The sequence below is a fragment of the Quercus lobata genome, chromosome 6 (genome assembly GCF_001633185.2).
Source record: "Quercus lobata isolate SW786 chromosome 6, ValleyOak3.0 Primary Assembly, whole genome shotgun sequence".
NCBI classification, from domain to species: domain Eukaryota; kingdom Viridiplantae; phylum Streptophyta; class Magnoliopsida; order Fagales; family Fagaceae; genus Quercus; species Quercus lobata.
The window spans coordinates 48538776-48553451 of NC_044909.1; the positions used below are offsets into that span (position 1 = coordinate 48538776).

The 14676-nt window shown below is 34.4% G+C and overlaps 1 protein-coding gene across 3 annotated transcripts; it reads left to right on the top strand.

Annotated features, from left to right (window-relative positions):
- The first annotated feature begins 2464 nt into the window (after positions 1 to 2464).
- Positions 2465 to 13226, top strand: LOC115994238 (dihydroorotate dehydrogenase (quinone), mitochondrial-like). Of its 3 annotated transcripts, none has more exons than XM_031118300.1 (11): positions 2465 to 2697; positions 4060 to 4142; positions 4722 to 5042; positions 5300 to 5555; positions 6027 to 6107; positions 6194 to 6301; positions 6382 to 6411; positions 8634 to 8771; positions 9682 to 9719; positions 9814 to 9913; positions 12782 to 13226. In XM_031118300.1, the coding sequence occupies exons 1-11, from the start codon at positions 2563 to 2565 to the stop codon at positions 12854 to 12856; spliced, it is 1365 nt and encodes a 454-aa protein (XP_030974160.1). In that variant the 5' UTR covers positions 2465 to 2562; the 3' UTR covers positions 12857 to 13226. The 3 variants fall into 3 exon arrangements, with proteins under 3 accessions (XP_030974160.1, XP_030974161.1, XP_030974162.1); XM_031118302.1 differs by having other exon boundaries at positions 2610 to 2697; positions 4775 to 5042; XM_031118301.1 differs by lacking the exons at positions 8634 to 8771; positions 9682 to 9719; positions 9814 to 9913; positions 12782 to 13226 and adding an exon at positions 7631 to 8328 and having other exon boundaries at positions 2476 to 2697.
- Positions 13227 to 14676: the final 1450 nt, after the last annotated feature.

A 14676-nucleotide genomic window follows, 5' to 3' on the forward strand; every position in this document is an offset into this window, starting at 1 on the left:
CTTGACAAAGTCCAGCTCGTTTACTGCCCTAATGTTGAGAGAGAGAGAGAGAACTTGTAAATTGTAATTAATGTAAATAAATTGATTTTACTTTTTTTTTTCTTTAATACATAACTGGTAATCAAACCCAATTACCATCAATAAGTTATTTAGAAAAGCATAAAACATCTGCATAAACCCGGAGGTCTCTCTCTCTCTCTCTCTCAAATTTGTATTGGCAAAATTGTATTTTTTGTTCTTGTATTAAGGGGTGCTTTCAATTTGATCCTCGCATCTTCTTAGTGTTCAAGTTGGTCCTTCTATAAAAAAAAACTTACAGCCAATTTAGTTTTTATCATCATCTCACTTACATAAAATGTTTATATGGTAAATAGTGTGCACTATTGGCAAGTATTTTATTAAAATATTAATTTGACGTATCTTTTTTTTTTTTTTTTTGAGAAATATTAATTTGACGTATCTAAATTATTATTTCTACATATCCTACCTGCTGAAATGAGACCCATATGACCAATTGACCCACTTGTTTGATGGCTTTTTTTTTTTTTTTTTTTTTTTTTTTTTTTTCCTGCGTATATAAATGTTGTATTTAGACTTTTTTCAAATCACCCATGCCCATGGAATTCTCAAAACATTGCCAACTGCGGATTAAGGATATAAATGTTGCATTAGGCTCTTTTCAAATTAATCACCCATGCCCATGGAATTCTTATAATATCGCCAACAAATCTGTTTCATTATGTCCCAAAATTCTGGAAAAAAGTCGAAGGAAAACTATTCGGTCCTAGGGCTTTATCACCATTTGTAGTGTCCTTTACCACATTTAGAATTATATCCTCCTCGAATGGTTTATCTAACTAACAAGCATCCTCAGCGGTGATAAAAGAAAATTGTAATCCATCTAGAAGAGAGGTCACCTATAAGCATCCTCTTTGAATAAATTTGCATAGAACTAAACAATAAGCATATGAGTACCCTATCAATAAGCATATGACTAATAGTATCATTCTTACAATGTGAATTTGCTAATATGTGAAAGAATTTAGTGTTCTTGTCCCCTTCTTGCAACCATAGGGCTCTTGATTTTTGCCTCCAACTAATCTCCTACATAAGAATATATTTTTTCAAGCTCAACCTGCGTCTGAACCTGTTTTTGCATCTCCTCATCACTAAGATGCCTAATTTCCTCCATAGAGTCCAATTCATTGTGTTCAATAGTCAATTGATTCTTTTTAAAAATCACATTGCCAAATTCATCCTCATTCCATTTCGTTAATCCTCTTTCAAGGCTTCCAATTTGTTGATTAAGAATTTGGAATACCATGGAATTGATAAGAGTTCCACCATGCCTTGACCCTTTCCTTAAATCCTTCTACCTTTAGCCACGTATTTTCAAATTTGAAAGGTCTTCTACCCCTCTGATTGCTACCACATTCCAATAGGATAAGCAAGTCGTCTAAGCATATTCTAAACAATCTTTATTGAACTAGATAGGAGTGACACTTCTCTCAATCAAGCTTGAACAAAAATCTATCAATTTTAGACATGGAGACTAACTCATGAGTATTTGACCAAGTGAGGTTGCCTTATTCTAACAGAATATCTATCAATCCATGAGTAGAAATAAAATAGAAAAAAATTATGAATTGCTGAAGTAAAGGAATTAGGCCCTACCCTTTCTGTAGGAAATTAAATTACATTGAAGTCCCCATCTACACACCAAGGTGTATCCCACCAACCAATAAGACTCATTTTGTCTACAACTTATTCCTTTTGCCATCAACCTTTCTCCCATAAATTCAAGTGAATGCCTATTCAAATTGATTTGCCACATTCTTAAATTTGCAAGAAACATGATAATTGCCCACTACCTCATCCACCTTCTCAACCACCCTCCAATCTTACATTAATAAAACCCCCCAAGCCCTAATGGTTCGTTAGGATTGATGGGGAGGGAAGCAGAGTAAATGAGAGTAAAGTAAAGTTGGTCAAAAATTAGTCTATTGTTGGCCAACTTTATTATACTCCCCTCCACCCCCCTCTCCCTTCAATCCAATCAGGCCATAGCAAACCCCAAATATAATCAATCAATGTGATGATAACCTTATAAACTTCTTATCATTGGTCATGAAATATAAATTCAATTTCGTATTTCATCATTTAGAAACCTGACATTCCACAACATAATTTTCAAGCTCATTGAGATAACAACACCACCCTCTCCCTAATATTACCTCTTTTCTTGAGAGCCTTAAGCCTCATAATTAATGGAACTAAATCAATCCTTTCAACTCATAATTAATGGTTCTCAAAAAAAAAAAAAAAAAAAAAACTCATAATTAAATGGGCTTCAATTGTTTATTTTTTGGGTAATATTGGAGTGGGCCTGAGCATCAACTGAAGTGGATGGGCCATTTTTATTCAACTCATCAGATAGCCCAGCCCATTTAATATCTCAAAGCCGTCACCAGCGGCTTTCCCTTCCTCCGACAACGCTGTTTTCTCGCCTACAATCGAGAGACATTGCGTAGGTTTTGTCTTAAAAGTCAAAGACAGATAAAAATGGCATTAAGGGTTTCAAGGAAAATATATAGAGAAATTTTGAACAAAAGGGTATTCTCAACTCCTCTTTTAACAGCCAGACATTGCTCTTCTTCTGCACAAACTGCTCCAAACATCCCTCACTCTGCTAAGAAAGTATGCTCTCTCTCTCTCTCTCTCTTCTGTATCTGTTTTGTTGCTGAGGAGGTAATGAAAACTTAGTTCACTGCTGCAAGATCATTGTTTTGTGTTCCCAGCTAAATGCAGCCTTTGTTTGTTTTCTGGGAAAGAAAGTTGAAAATTTTAGTTTCTTTTATTTGTATTGCTTTGGCATCATTAAACAAAAAGGAAAAAAAAGGCCAAATTTTTGTTTTAAATTATATATATTGTTCTGTCATAATGTCTAATCTATCAATGTCCTGTTCTTTAAGAATTAAGAATGCCGCTGAATCCATAAACCCAATATTTGTGCCTATGAGGTTGGCTCTTAAGTTATAGATTCATGAGTTGGTGGAAACTTCCTTGATTGCTCATTCATTGTTTCATTTTCCTTAGGAAGAAATTGCATTGTCTTAGGTTGACTCTATTCTCTATAGTCATTTGGAGGAGATTCAATTTCCCAACATTTTCTTTCTGGGTGACAATGTTTTCAGGAAAAAAAAATGTGGAATGGTCTTTTGAATTTTGAGGGTTGCTATTGTGTGTGTGTGTATATATATTCAGTTTCTCTGTACGCGGAAATGTCTTGCTTTAGTAGCATATGTTTCAGATTTATCCAATACTATCATGTACCTTTTTAGTTCTGACTGTAGCTGCTATCACTTAAGTCTTCACTATAATTGCTCTAGCAGCCTAGCTCCTTCCTCCATATACTTCTTTATCCTAATAATCCCTTGGTCTCCTTGTCTAGTTTATTTTTCTGAAAGAGAGTTTATTATCTTGTTTGAAGCTTTGACAAATTTTGATCGAACTAGTTTCTTTTAAGTCACTGATAAATTCTCTTGCTTATACAAAAGGGTTGGAAATGTGTAATTTTTTCTTTCATAATCACCTTGAAAAGGATTGAAATTTATATGACTGGAACTGCATTGTTATGTATCACACAAGTATTTCTTTAAAATGTAGTTTCTTAGTTACTCCCCTCCCTCCCATTTCTTATTGATTTCGAGCAACCTACTCCACATTGTTAAACAGTTTGCATAAAAATTTGAAGTTTTATAGGTTGAGCAAGAAATTTGTTTTAAATTTATTTATTTATTTTTTATAACATCCACATATAGTATGTCAAAAGTAAAATAAAATCAAAATTTTCATCTGAAGCATGTGCCTATTTTTAAACAAATGAGATAATTTGAATTGCATGATTATTGTAAATCTCTTGTTTTGTTTTGTTTTTTTGTTTTTATTTTTTTATATAATATATATAATTTTCCATTGGATCACTGTTATTTTAGTTTTATAAATGGATGACTTTTTGGTCTGATTCTGAAGTGTAGCCTCTGATTATTTGAATTGTAGGGAAGGTTATTGACAGGAGCCACAATTGGCTTAGTTATAGCTGGAGGAGCTTATGTGAGTACTGTGGATGACGCAACTTTTTGGTACTTCATTCAGATCTTTGGATGATACTTTTGCTTAGTTCACATTTAAACTTTGCTCTGTTTCACATTTTTATTTTTTATTTTTTGGATAATTGTTTCAATAAGTGGGGGAGGGGGGTTTAACGCTATTTCTCCTTATAATGGAGACCAGACAATGCCACTGAGCTATAAGGCTCTTGGCTTTAGTAGCATTTATACCTTTAAGCAGGCCAACTCTTGGTTATCATTTGAATGAAAATTAACTGAACATATTTTCTGCCTTTTTAATGTTCTTCAAAAAGAAACCTTATTTGCCTGTGTCTAGGTTTGAATATGATCTTTTCTTACTCTTACGTACATCTACATTTTGATCTTTCTTTATATTTTGGGAAAGCTTGTTGATACTTCCTGTGTATGAGTTTTCTCCTATTCTAACATAATATAATTATGACCTATATAAAAGAAAACAGTTCATTTAATGGCTGAATTTTGTAGTTAACTTGAATTTTAAACAATAGTAACTTAATCTGTTCATTTTTGGTGATTAAATTTTAGCAGTGGTTGATTTATTAATTTTTTATTTTATTTTTTTATTTGCAGTGGTTGGCTATTCTCAGCAACAAAACTTCTAAATCCTTTTTTTGCCCTTCTAGACCCGGAGGTTGCTCACAGACTAGCTGTCTCAGCAGCAGCTCATGGTTGGATTCCAAGGGAGAAGAGGCCTGATCCATCAAATATAGGGCTAGAAGTTTGGGGAAGGAAGTTCTCCAACCCCATAGGTCTTGCTGCTGGCTTTGATAAGAACGCCGAGGCTGTTGATGGGTTGCTGGGTTTAGGCTTTGGCTTTGTAGAGGTTGGCTCTGTAACCCCTGTTCCGCAAGAGGGTAATCCAAAGCCTCGTATCTTTAGATTGCCGGAAGGGTAAGAATGTGCATCTTATCTTATTTTCTCAAATTCTGATTGCATATCTTGTTTTGTAGACTTCATTGTTTTGAATTGATACTTTGTTTTTGTGTGTGTGTGTGTGTGGTGGGGGGGTGGTTCTTATTGAGTCAAATTGATCATGCTTTTTTGGATAGTTGGTGAAGGTGGAATTGTGAAAAATTTGTATTTCTGTAGCTTAAACTTTTAGTTCTTCTCTAATTTATTTGCCCCCACACTGCTTGATTTGTGACTAGTGCTATCATCAATCGGTGTGGCTTCAATGGTGAAGGAATTGTTGCTGTTGCAAAGCGGTTGGATGCCCAGCATGCTAAGAGGAAGTTGGTTGAAACTTCAAGAAATTCATCTTCCTCCACTGATGAAGCAAAACATAGAGGCAAAGCTGGACCTGGCATTCTTGGGGTCAATCTTGGAAAGAATAAGACAAGTGAAGATGCTGCTGCAGATTATGTACAAGGGGTTCATACATTGTCCCAGTATGCTGATTACTTGGTAAAAATGATTTTCTAATTTATTGCGGTTGATCTATTTCTTTGTTCTATGATAGATTTTTAATATTTTACTTGTACAGAATATATAATGGAGTTCTTTATATTTTTGTTTCAACATAGGTACTTACTGCATTTGATAGAAAAAAAGGGTACTTACTGCATCTTGCTGTGTTCAAGTGGCTATATGCTTTCACTCTATCTGACAATTACATCTTGATTGATAGGGGTAAAATGTGTATAATAAATTCATTAAAAAATGTGGTTTTGCCTGTTATAGTTTGACATATTTCAAGAGAATAATACACAACACCATACACTTAAAAAGAATACATAGGTGCCTAGGGTTGGGGGGGGGGGGAGGTTGCCTTGATGCAGGGTATTTTTGATAAATTCATCATTAAGTTAGTTTGCAGGTTGGCAACATCTTTTCTTATTCTTTAATCTGACAATGCATGTGTATTTTGCTCTGTAGGTGATTAATGTTTCTTCACCAAATACCCCAGGATTGCGTATGCTTCAGGGAAGAAAGCAATTGGAGGACCTTGTGAAGAAGGTATAGCTGTCATGGCATGACTTTCTCTTTCTTTATATGATTAACACAACATGTGACCAGAAGTTAGATCTTGTAATTTCGTCAAGGTTCAAGCTGCTCGTGATGAAATGCAATGGGGAAAGGAGGGCCCACCCCCTTTGCTTGTGAAAATCGCTCCAGACCTGTCTAAAGAAGACCTTGAAGATATTGCGGCAGTATGTATACGTGCAAGATTTAAAATAGCCCCTCTATTTCCTAATATGATATTCTCATAGTTCCTTCTTTATTGTTATAGGTTGCCCTTGCTCTTTGCTTGGATGGATTGGTATCTTCTCTCCCCTCCCTGTTACAAAGTTTTGCTTGTTTTCCTAAATGTCTCTCTCTTGCCTGTTACTTCTGCTTGACTAGACTTTGATGGTATCTTTAGAAGTCCCAACTTTGTGAAGCAACATAGGAGTTCCATAGATGATATTGTGAGTTGTAACTACATTGCAATTAGATCAAACCATCCACCTTAATTTGATCAGCATCAAACTTCTAGTCTGCCATGATTTTGTACAAACTTCATCCATTTGTTGGAAACATCATCCCCTCCTCCCCTTTCCATTTGTCAGAAAAAGGTACTGAAACCCCTCATTCCATAATGGACTTGTTACCTTTAAGGTGTTCTTATTTGTAATAATGTATCTTTTTTTGTAATTTTTATTTGGCTGGGATTTCAATGCGCTTTATGAGCTGATGATTCTAGGATCCACCATTCCTTCAATTTTTTATGTTAGTATTGCAGGGTGAAAACTACCCTGTAATGCTTCCAATATATATTGTTTCTTTGATATTAGGCGAAAAACACATTTTGGTCCCTACATTTTCAGCTGATTTCCGTTTTAGTCCCTAAGTTTTTTTTTTATCGCTTTTAGTCCCTCTCCTGAAAAACGCTTCCATTTTAGTCCCTGCCGTTACATCAGAAACGGATATTGTAGACGTGGCAAACGGCAAAGTCAAAAAATAATAAACTAATGTCCACGTGGCCTAAATTAATAATAAAAAATATTTTTTAATGCCACATCAGCATCTAAATTAAAAAAATTAAAAACTCTCATAAAAAAAATCCTTAAATAAAAAAATTAATTTATTAATTCTAACTAAATAAAAAAAATTAAAAACTCTCATAAAAAAAAAATCAAAAAAAAATTTAAAACTAAACCCAACAAGAACAACAAAACCCAGAAAGAACTAAACCCAGCAAGAACAAACTAAACCCAGCAAGAACAACAAATTTAAAACCCAGCAAAAACAAGATTAACAAAACACAAACACGGCAAATTTAAAACTCAAAAAATTAAATTCAAACCCATATTTGCAGAGAGCCACATTCCTCGTCGGTCATCCTCAAAAACTCGACCTTTTTCATTTGTTTTGTTTCACACCCACGTTGTTTTTGTTTTTTATTTACTTTTTTTATTTTTAATATTCAAAAGCAAATCAATCCCTTTCTCTTATTCTTTGTTTTCAATGAAATGAAGCTCAACTCAATTTTTGCTCAGATCCATGGAAGAGAAAACCCACAAGCTTTCTCTCTAAATACTCCAATAGCCTGGTTGAACGAGACGGGCAAGAATCGGAGCGATATGTTCCCGAACACAACCGACACGCAGAACACGAGGCTCAGCGCCGCGATCTTAAAGAACTGAACCCGAGACTGAATCGTCTGCATAGGACTCCAATGTTGGAGGAGTACCATGCTGCGACGAGCCCGATCGTGAAGAATCTGCTTGTACCTTGCATTTTTGTTGATGGGTCTTGATCCGACGGCTCAAAATTTGCCTTCAACAACAACCAAAAAAAAGATTGAATTATTTTTTTTATTTTTATTTTTATTTTTATTTTTTTATAAATATATTTTCAGTGAGTAATCAGAAAATGGTGAGGTTTAGTATAAATGGAAGGAGATAATAATAGATCTGGGCATTGGAGTATTTAGAGAGAAAGCTTGTGGGTTTATGTTCTTGCTGGGTTTAGTTTTTGCTGGGTTTATGTTCTTGCTGGGTTTATGAAAAAGGTCGAGTTTATGTTCTTGCTGGGTTTAGTTCTTTCTGGGTTTATGTTCTTGCTGGGTTTAGTTTTTGCTGGGTTTATGTTCTTGCTGGGTTTAGTTCTTACTGGGTTTATGTTCTTGCTGGGTTTAGTTTTAAATTTGTTTTTGATTTTTTTTTTTTTATGAGAGTTTTTAATTTAGATGCTGATGTGGCATTAAAAAATATTTTTTATTATTAATTTAGGCCACGTGGATATTAGTTTATTATTTTTTGACTTTGCCGTTTGCCATGTCTGCAATATCCGTTTCTGATGTAACGGCAGGAACTAAAATGGAAACGTTTTTCAGGAGGGACTAAAAGTGGTAAAAAAAAAACTTAGGGACTAAAACGGAAATCGGCTAAAAATGTAGGGTCCAAAATGTGTTTTTCGCCTTGATATTATTATTGGGTTTTTAAAAAAAATTTATTTTATTATTATTTTTTATGTTTTATCATTTTTCTTTTGGTTCAGATAATATCAAATACAACTGTTTCAAGACCAGATTCTGTAAGTAAAAACCCAGTGGCTAGGGAAGTTGGTGGCTTAAGTGGGAAGCCTCTCTTTAATCTCTCTACCAACATATTGAAGGAAATGTACGTTCTAACAAAGGTATGTTGGCTACTTCAGTAATTCATGTTACTTGTTTTTCATTAATCTGTCCTACCATAATAGGATTACATAGATAAACACAAAGCGTACCCTGTTTGTTTGTGTCTCTGTTTGTCTCTCTCTAATGTTCACCACAAGCACGTAAACACTGAAGATTGATAATAGCTACTCGGGTCCTCCTGGACTCCAACAGATAAGCCTAAAGAATCAATTGCAAGTGCACTGTTGAAAAATATCCAAAACTATATTGTATTCCTTGACATGGATATGGATCTATGTGTTTGAAATTTGCTGTTGGACATTTCAGACTGTGTTAAAGAAGGGGATTCATCCATGGTTTTACAAGACACTTTACATATAATGTTTGCCTATTACTAGGATTTTTCAGAAAGTATCTTCCCCCTTCCCTTGGGCCAAAATTCACTTACAAAGAAAAAAAAGGATTTTTCAGAAAGCGTGAAATATTGATGTTGGTGATTTTATACTATGAGTTTGCTGTCCCATAATTTTCCATGGGGCCATCAGAAGAAAGTTGAAAAGTAGGATGTTTTTTGCCTGTGTTATTTGAACATAGAATGAGATGAATATGACATTGAGATACACACCGATATACAAGTTCCTGTGTCCATGTATCTTAGTTCATCATGGTTTCTTGCTGAATTTCTTATGTTAATCTCCTACAGGAGCAGCAGATTCATATTTATAGAATTTTTAGTTTTTTCCATGAAGCATTGGGACTAAGGTTTTGTTGTTGTTGTTGTTGTTTCATAAAGCATTGGACACTTTTTTTGGATACTGTTCCTTCTATATTTGAGTCTGGATTCCTCCCTCCCCACCCCTTCTTTGTGGTTCTTCATGTTTTTGCTGTCATACATGAGAGCTTGACATACTGTTTATTTGTCTGTATCAGGGAAAGATCCCTTTAATAGGGTGTGGGGGTGTTAGCAGGTAAAAGCAGAACACCCATTCAACATTTTCATCATGATACTCATCTGTTGTCATCATGTTACTTTTAGAACCTTATAGTATACATTTGATTCAGTGGTGGGGATGCATACCAAAAAATTCGAGCTGGTGCAACTCTTGTTCAGCTTTATACAGCATTTGGTTATGGGGGACCAGCTCTTATTCCTCAGATCAAGGTATTTTTTGTTATGCCTTTTTGATATTTTGGAGCTTAGGGAGAAACTGAAAGAATTAAATAAAATATGTGGATGTACCACGATGGTGCATTTAAGGTGAAAAAAAGATTGTTTCAGGAGATAGAGTGGGGGTGGGGGAGAGAGAAGATAATTGTAATCTCCTTGCATGGGTTCATGTTTAAATGTGTCTAGCGATAGGGTTTGGGGAAACACCAAAGGGTTACTTTTATGGGCCCAAAAAAGGAGGAAATGAAAATTATGTTATGAAAAGTAAACCAGATCAGTAAGAAATTCAGTATTGGTGAGAATAGCTGGAAAACTTATTTCCTTAATAGGAGAGGCCCAAAATATACATTTTGTTTTGCATGTTATACTCACTGTTTCTAGGTAATTTTAGTGAAATGATAATACAATTATTATTGAAATGATAATACATTTGACTAAAGATTAGAAATTTAGGCTCTCTTTTGGGATTTTGTTCTGAACTCTTTGGTCTAAAGTTTATGTATTTAATGGAGTTAAAATATAGTTTTTCCATCTGTAGATGGAAACCTGTTGAACAATATGGGTAGGATTTGGATATAAATTTGTGGATCTTTTTCTGGTAGCTCTACTCAACTTAGTTTTGGGGCACTGTTGGAGATCGTTTGAATCGTATAATTTTGTTCTTTTTTCATTTTACCCCAATAACTTAGTTTGGTTAATTTTGTCAGATCAGAAGTGTTATGTGGTTTTTAAAAAAAAAAAAAAAATTAATTGATAAATTTCGGTAGAATGATAATTTTGATACTACATTACATATACAAAAGGTTCACCTTAAGAATATATGCAAAATTCAGTTGATCTATGAAATCTAAAAGATAAGAAAACTAGATGCACTCCAAAGCAACCATCAACTCATACGAAGTTCTCAAAAATTAAGACTTTACGTTGTGTTGTGGAAACTTCAACAATATTATGATTATTCCTAAGCTAGAGATGCTTTAGTCGGTTCCTTGTTGGTGAGATAGAGTCACTGGAAATAGAGGAGTTGGGATGTAAGCTTTGTGCAAGACTTTAATGATTGGGAGGTAGAGGTGGTAACTTAATCTTTATTCTATCATCCCTCGTTGGGAGGGTGGTGACATATTGATATGAAGATTGAAAGGGAACAAAGATTTTGATGTTTGCTCCTTTTATGATGTGTTAAGGGGTACTTGTGTTATGATTTTCCATTGGAAGAGTATTTGGTGTGTCAAGGCCCCAAGGATTGTCTCTTTATTTGTATGGACGACAGCATGGGGAAGATCCTCACTTGCGATAATCTCTTCAAGTGTACATTAGTAGGGTGGTGTTGTATGAGCCACCGTAGTGGGGAGACGGTGGAGCATCTTTTATTACTCTAAAGTATTGCGTTTGAGTTGTGATCTTCGATTTTGTTCAGATTTTGGGTTTCAGTGGGTGCTACTGAAAAAGGTCACTGACCCTTTGTTTGGTTGGTGGAATTGGATAGGCAAGCATTCTTTGGATATTTGGAATTTGGTCCCATTATGTTTGATGTAATATTGTGGGATTGAGGTCACTGACCTTTGTTTGATGGAATGAGGTTCTAACATGAAATTTTTTGTGGGAATTACTCATTGAAATAGTTATGTTAAAACTTGTACTCAATTGCAGTAAACAAAGATGATTCACCACACTCTTGTTTAGGACCTTTGGGTTCATGGAATATCAAATTTGTACAAATTGATTCTATGTTAGACGTCCTATAGTTCAACAATATGCTTGGATCGTTGGTGTTGGGCTGAATGATAATGATAAGTTTGATGCATTCTCATTTTATGAGTATCTAAAAGGTTTTTCTTTTGATAAATAACGTAAATGAGTATCTAAAAGGTTACAATGATATGTGCTTTTCTTGGAAGAGTTTTTAGTGTAACAAGGCTCAAAAGAATGTTGCTTTCCATTTTCTGGGTAGCAGCATGGGGAAATTTTTTTTTGGCAGGGAGCAATCTTATTAAAAGAGGTATTATTTGTGGGTAGTAGAATGCTTTTTTTTTTTTTTTTTTCCTCTTCTATTTTAAGTTAACAATTTTTCACCCAACCTTCGGTCAAGTCAAGGCCTTCGAAAGTCAAGGGAAAGTTTAAACATCATGATTCATGACATTGACGAGGTGAATTTTCTTATCTTATTGCAGTTAAATAAAATATTTATAATCACTTCTTTGTAAATTGCTACCTATACAATGGATTAATTTTTTAGATGAATCTTACCTTAAAATACTGGCTAAATTAAGAAAGCAATGAAAACCCACTACTTTCCTGATTGCTTCTAAGAGTCGATTCTTAGATATGACATGTGAGAAGGACTACCATAAAGAGGAATTGTACGAATAAACAAAAGTTGATGCTAGTGATGTATAGACCATATCATTCATGTGTCCTTGACTGGTTTAGAAAATTGAAGGTTAGCTGTGAAAATTCCAAGGGACAACTGAAGGTTAAGAAGAGAATAAAGTGGGGAAGATAGTAATAAATTTAATAATAGTGAAATGAATTAACTTGGAAAGTTCAAAGCATTGATAAGAAGCATTGAACATGAGTGATTGGTTATTAATTCCAAGCTAGTGACAATTTATGAATTTAATGTTAGCCAATTGGATTTGATGGGGGAGATGAAGAGTTGATAGAAGGTGGGAGGAAAGTCAATAGAAAGACTATTGCAAATGATGTGCCACTTGGCAGAACCTTATGCACTCCTGCATGAGGTCTTTGCTTTTATATATAAAAATATTGATATTGATTGATTGATGATTGATGTGTTTTGAGGATTCGCAAAAATCTTTTTTCCCCTTTTTTTAATCTAATGTTGTGACTTTCATTTCTTAGGCTGAACTGGCCGAATGCTTAGAAAGGGATGGTTTTAAGTCTATCACTGAAGCAGTTGGTGTAGATTGCAGATAACCATACAATTCTCAAGGGCCACAACTATGAACGTATTCTGGAGTTGAATTCATGTTATTTACAGAGCATTATTCTGACATTAAATGGTTGGTTATCCTTTTTCATTTTTCCTCTCCTTCAAGGGGGGTGGGGGTTATTGGCTTGTATGATGTGAGAAGTTTTGAAGTGACTTCTTAGGCATCTTTCCGAAGTTGTGTTTCTTTATCCAGTAGTCCCACCTCCACCCCCCCCCACAAATAAAAGTCACCGCCATGAAAATCAAGCAAAATGTAACAAACCTGTCATGTTATTCAGGGGGCATGCGGTGTCCTGTCATACATGTTATATCACAGCAAATTGTTGCAGATAATATTAATTTGCTTCCTTCTTCCTTTGGGAGTGACAAATTTTCTTCCAATTAGATCACCAGCCTAACCTAGTTAGTTATGAATTGAATTGCATATCAAAGAATTTGATGTGCCAAGGCAAACTAGCCTAAACAATTAGGTGTTCTAGGGTTTCTTCCTCAGCTCACACAACATGCACAACTTTTACTCAATATTTAATCTTCTCTTAATCATTGACCTTGTTGGGATCATCTACCAGGCTATTCTCTACAAGAACAGTTTAAGTCTCTTCTGAATTTTCAATTTTCAGATATATTTTTCTTCCTAACTGTTCAGTGGGTTATTCTCTAGTCCTTAAGAATCCTGTAGTGCTTGATAAGTAGATTTTGTGGAGAACTTACTTGATGAGTTGGGGACCCAAGTTAATGAATCTTCTTGGTTATATTAGGGTAATTATGTTTGAATGGCTTTTCTTGCTGATTCTCTGTAAAAAAAAAATCGCTCTAATTTTGTCTTTGCCCCACCTTGTTGGTTATTGCAAGATAAGATAAGAAATCAAATTGGGTTGTTTGGGGAATCATTTATAGGTTTTCGCTTGAATTTTTCCAAATGTGGCACCCATGGAGCATATCAAATATCTAGTGCTATGTCATTTCCAATCTTCCATCGAGCGCCTTCTCCACTAATCCCCTTGAGGCTTGGATGGTATTCCACATTGAGGATCCATTTTTAGTCTTGGGAACTTGCCATAACTCTCGTCCTTCATGTACTTGATAGACAACAATTTCATCCATAATTTATCCTCTCTTGTTAGTATGCTAGGCCCTAGTTTAATAAAAGGGCCATATTCATGTCTTACCTAGATATCCAAAATATTATGGTATGCAAATATCATCCCAAGCTTTGAGATACAATGATTATATGTTTTCTTTCTGTTCCTACCGAAAGTTTTTCTACAGAAAGTCGATTCCTTTTTAAAATCTTATTTAATATATATTTTATAATAATTATAGAGATAGATATCAATTAATTATGTTATATACTTATTTGTTTTCTTAGCAATTTCCCAATAGGTTTCCTAAAATAGGATAAGAGACCGATTGGAGGAATGAATAATTAAAAAAAAAAAAAAACCCACGTATAGGATTTCCTATACATTCCCTAAAATACCATTTGGCTACAGTGTTTCCTTGCATTTAGAGAATATTGTTCATTCTACAAATACTTATTTTATTCTTTAAAAAAAAAAAATGGATGAGCGATTTAAAAAGTTGATGTTTTGAAAAGTGGAGGAAATAATAAAAAATAATGGATAAAGAATATTTAAAGGAGAATTGAGGGTTTCTATTATTATACTCACCACCCCTCTAGTTTGGAAAAAGATAGCCGCCTTTCAAAAAAGTAAAGTATGTATTGAAAAAAAGAATTAAAAAAAAATGCCAAAAAATAAATGGGGTGTGTGGTGAAAAGTTTATATGGAGGCAAAATAGAAAA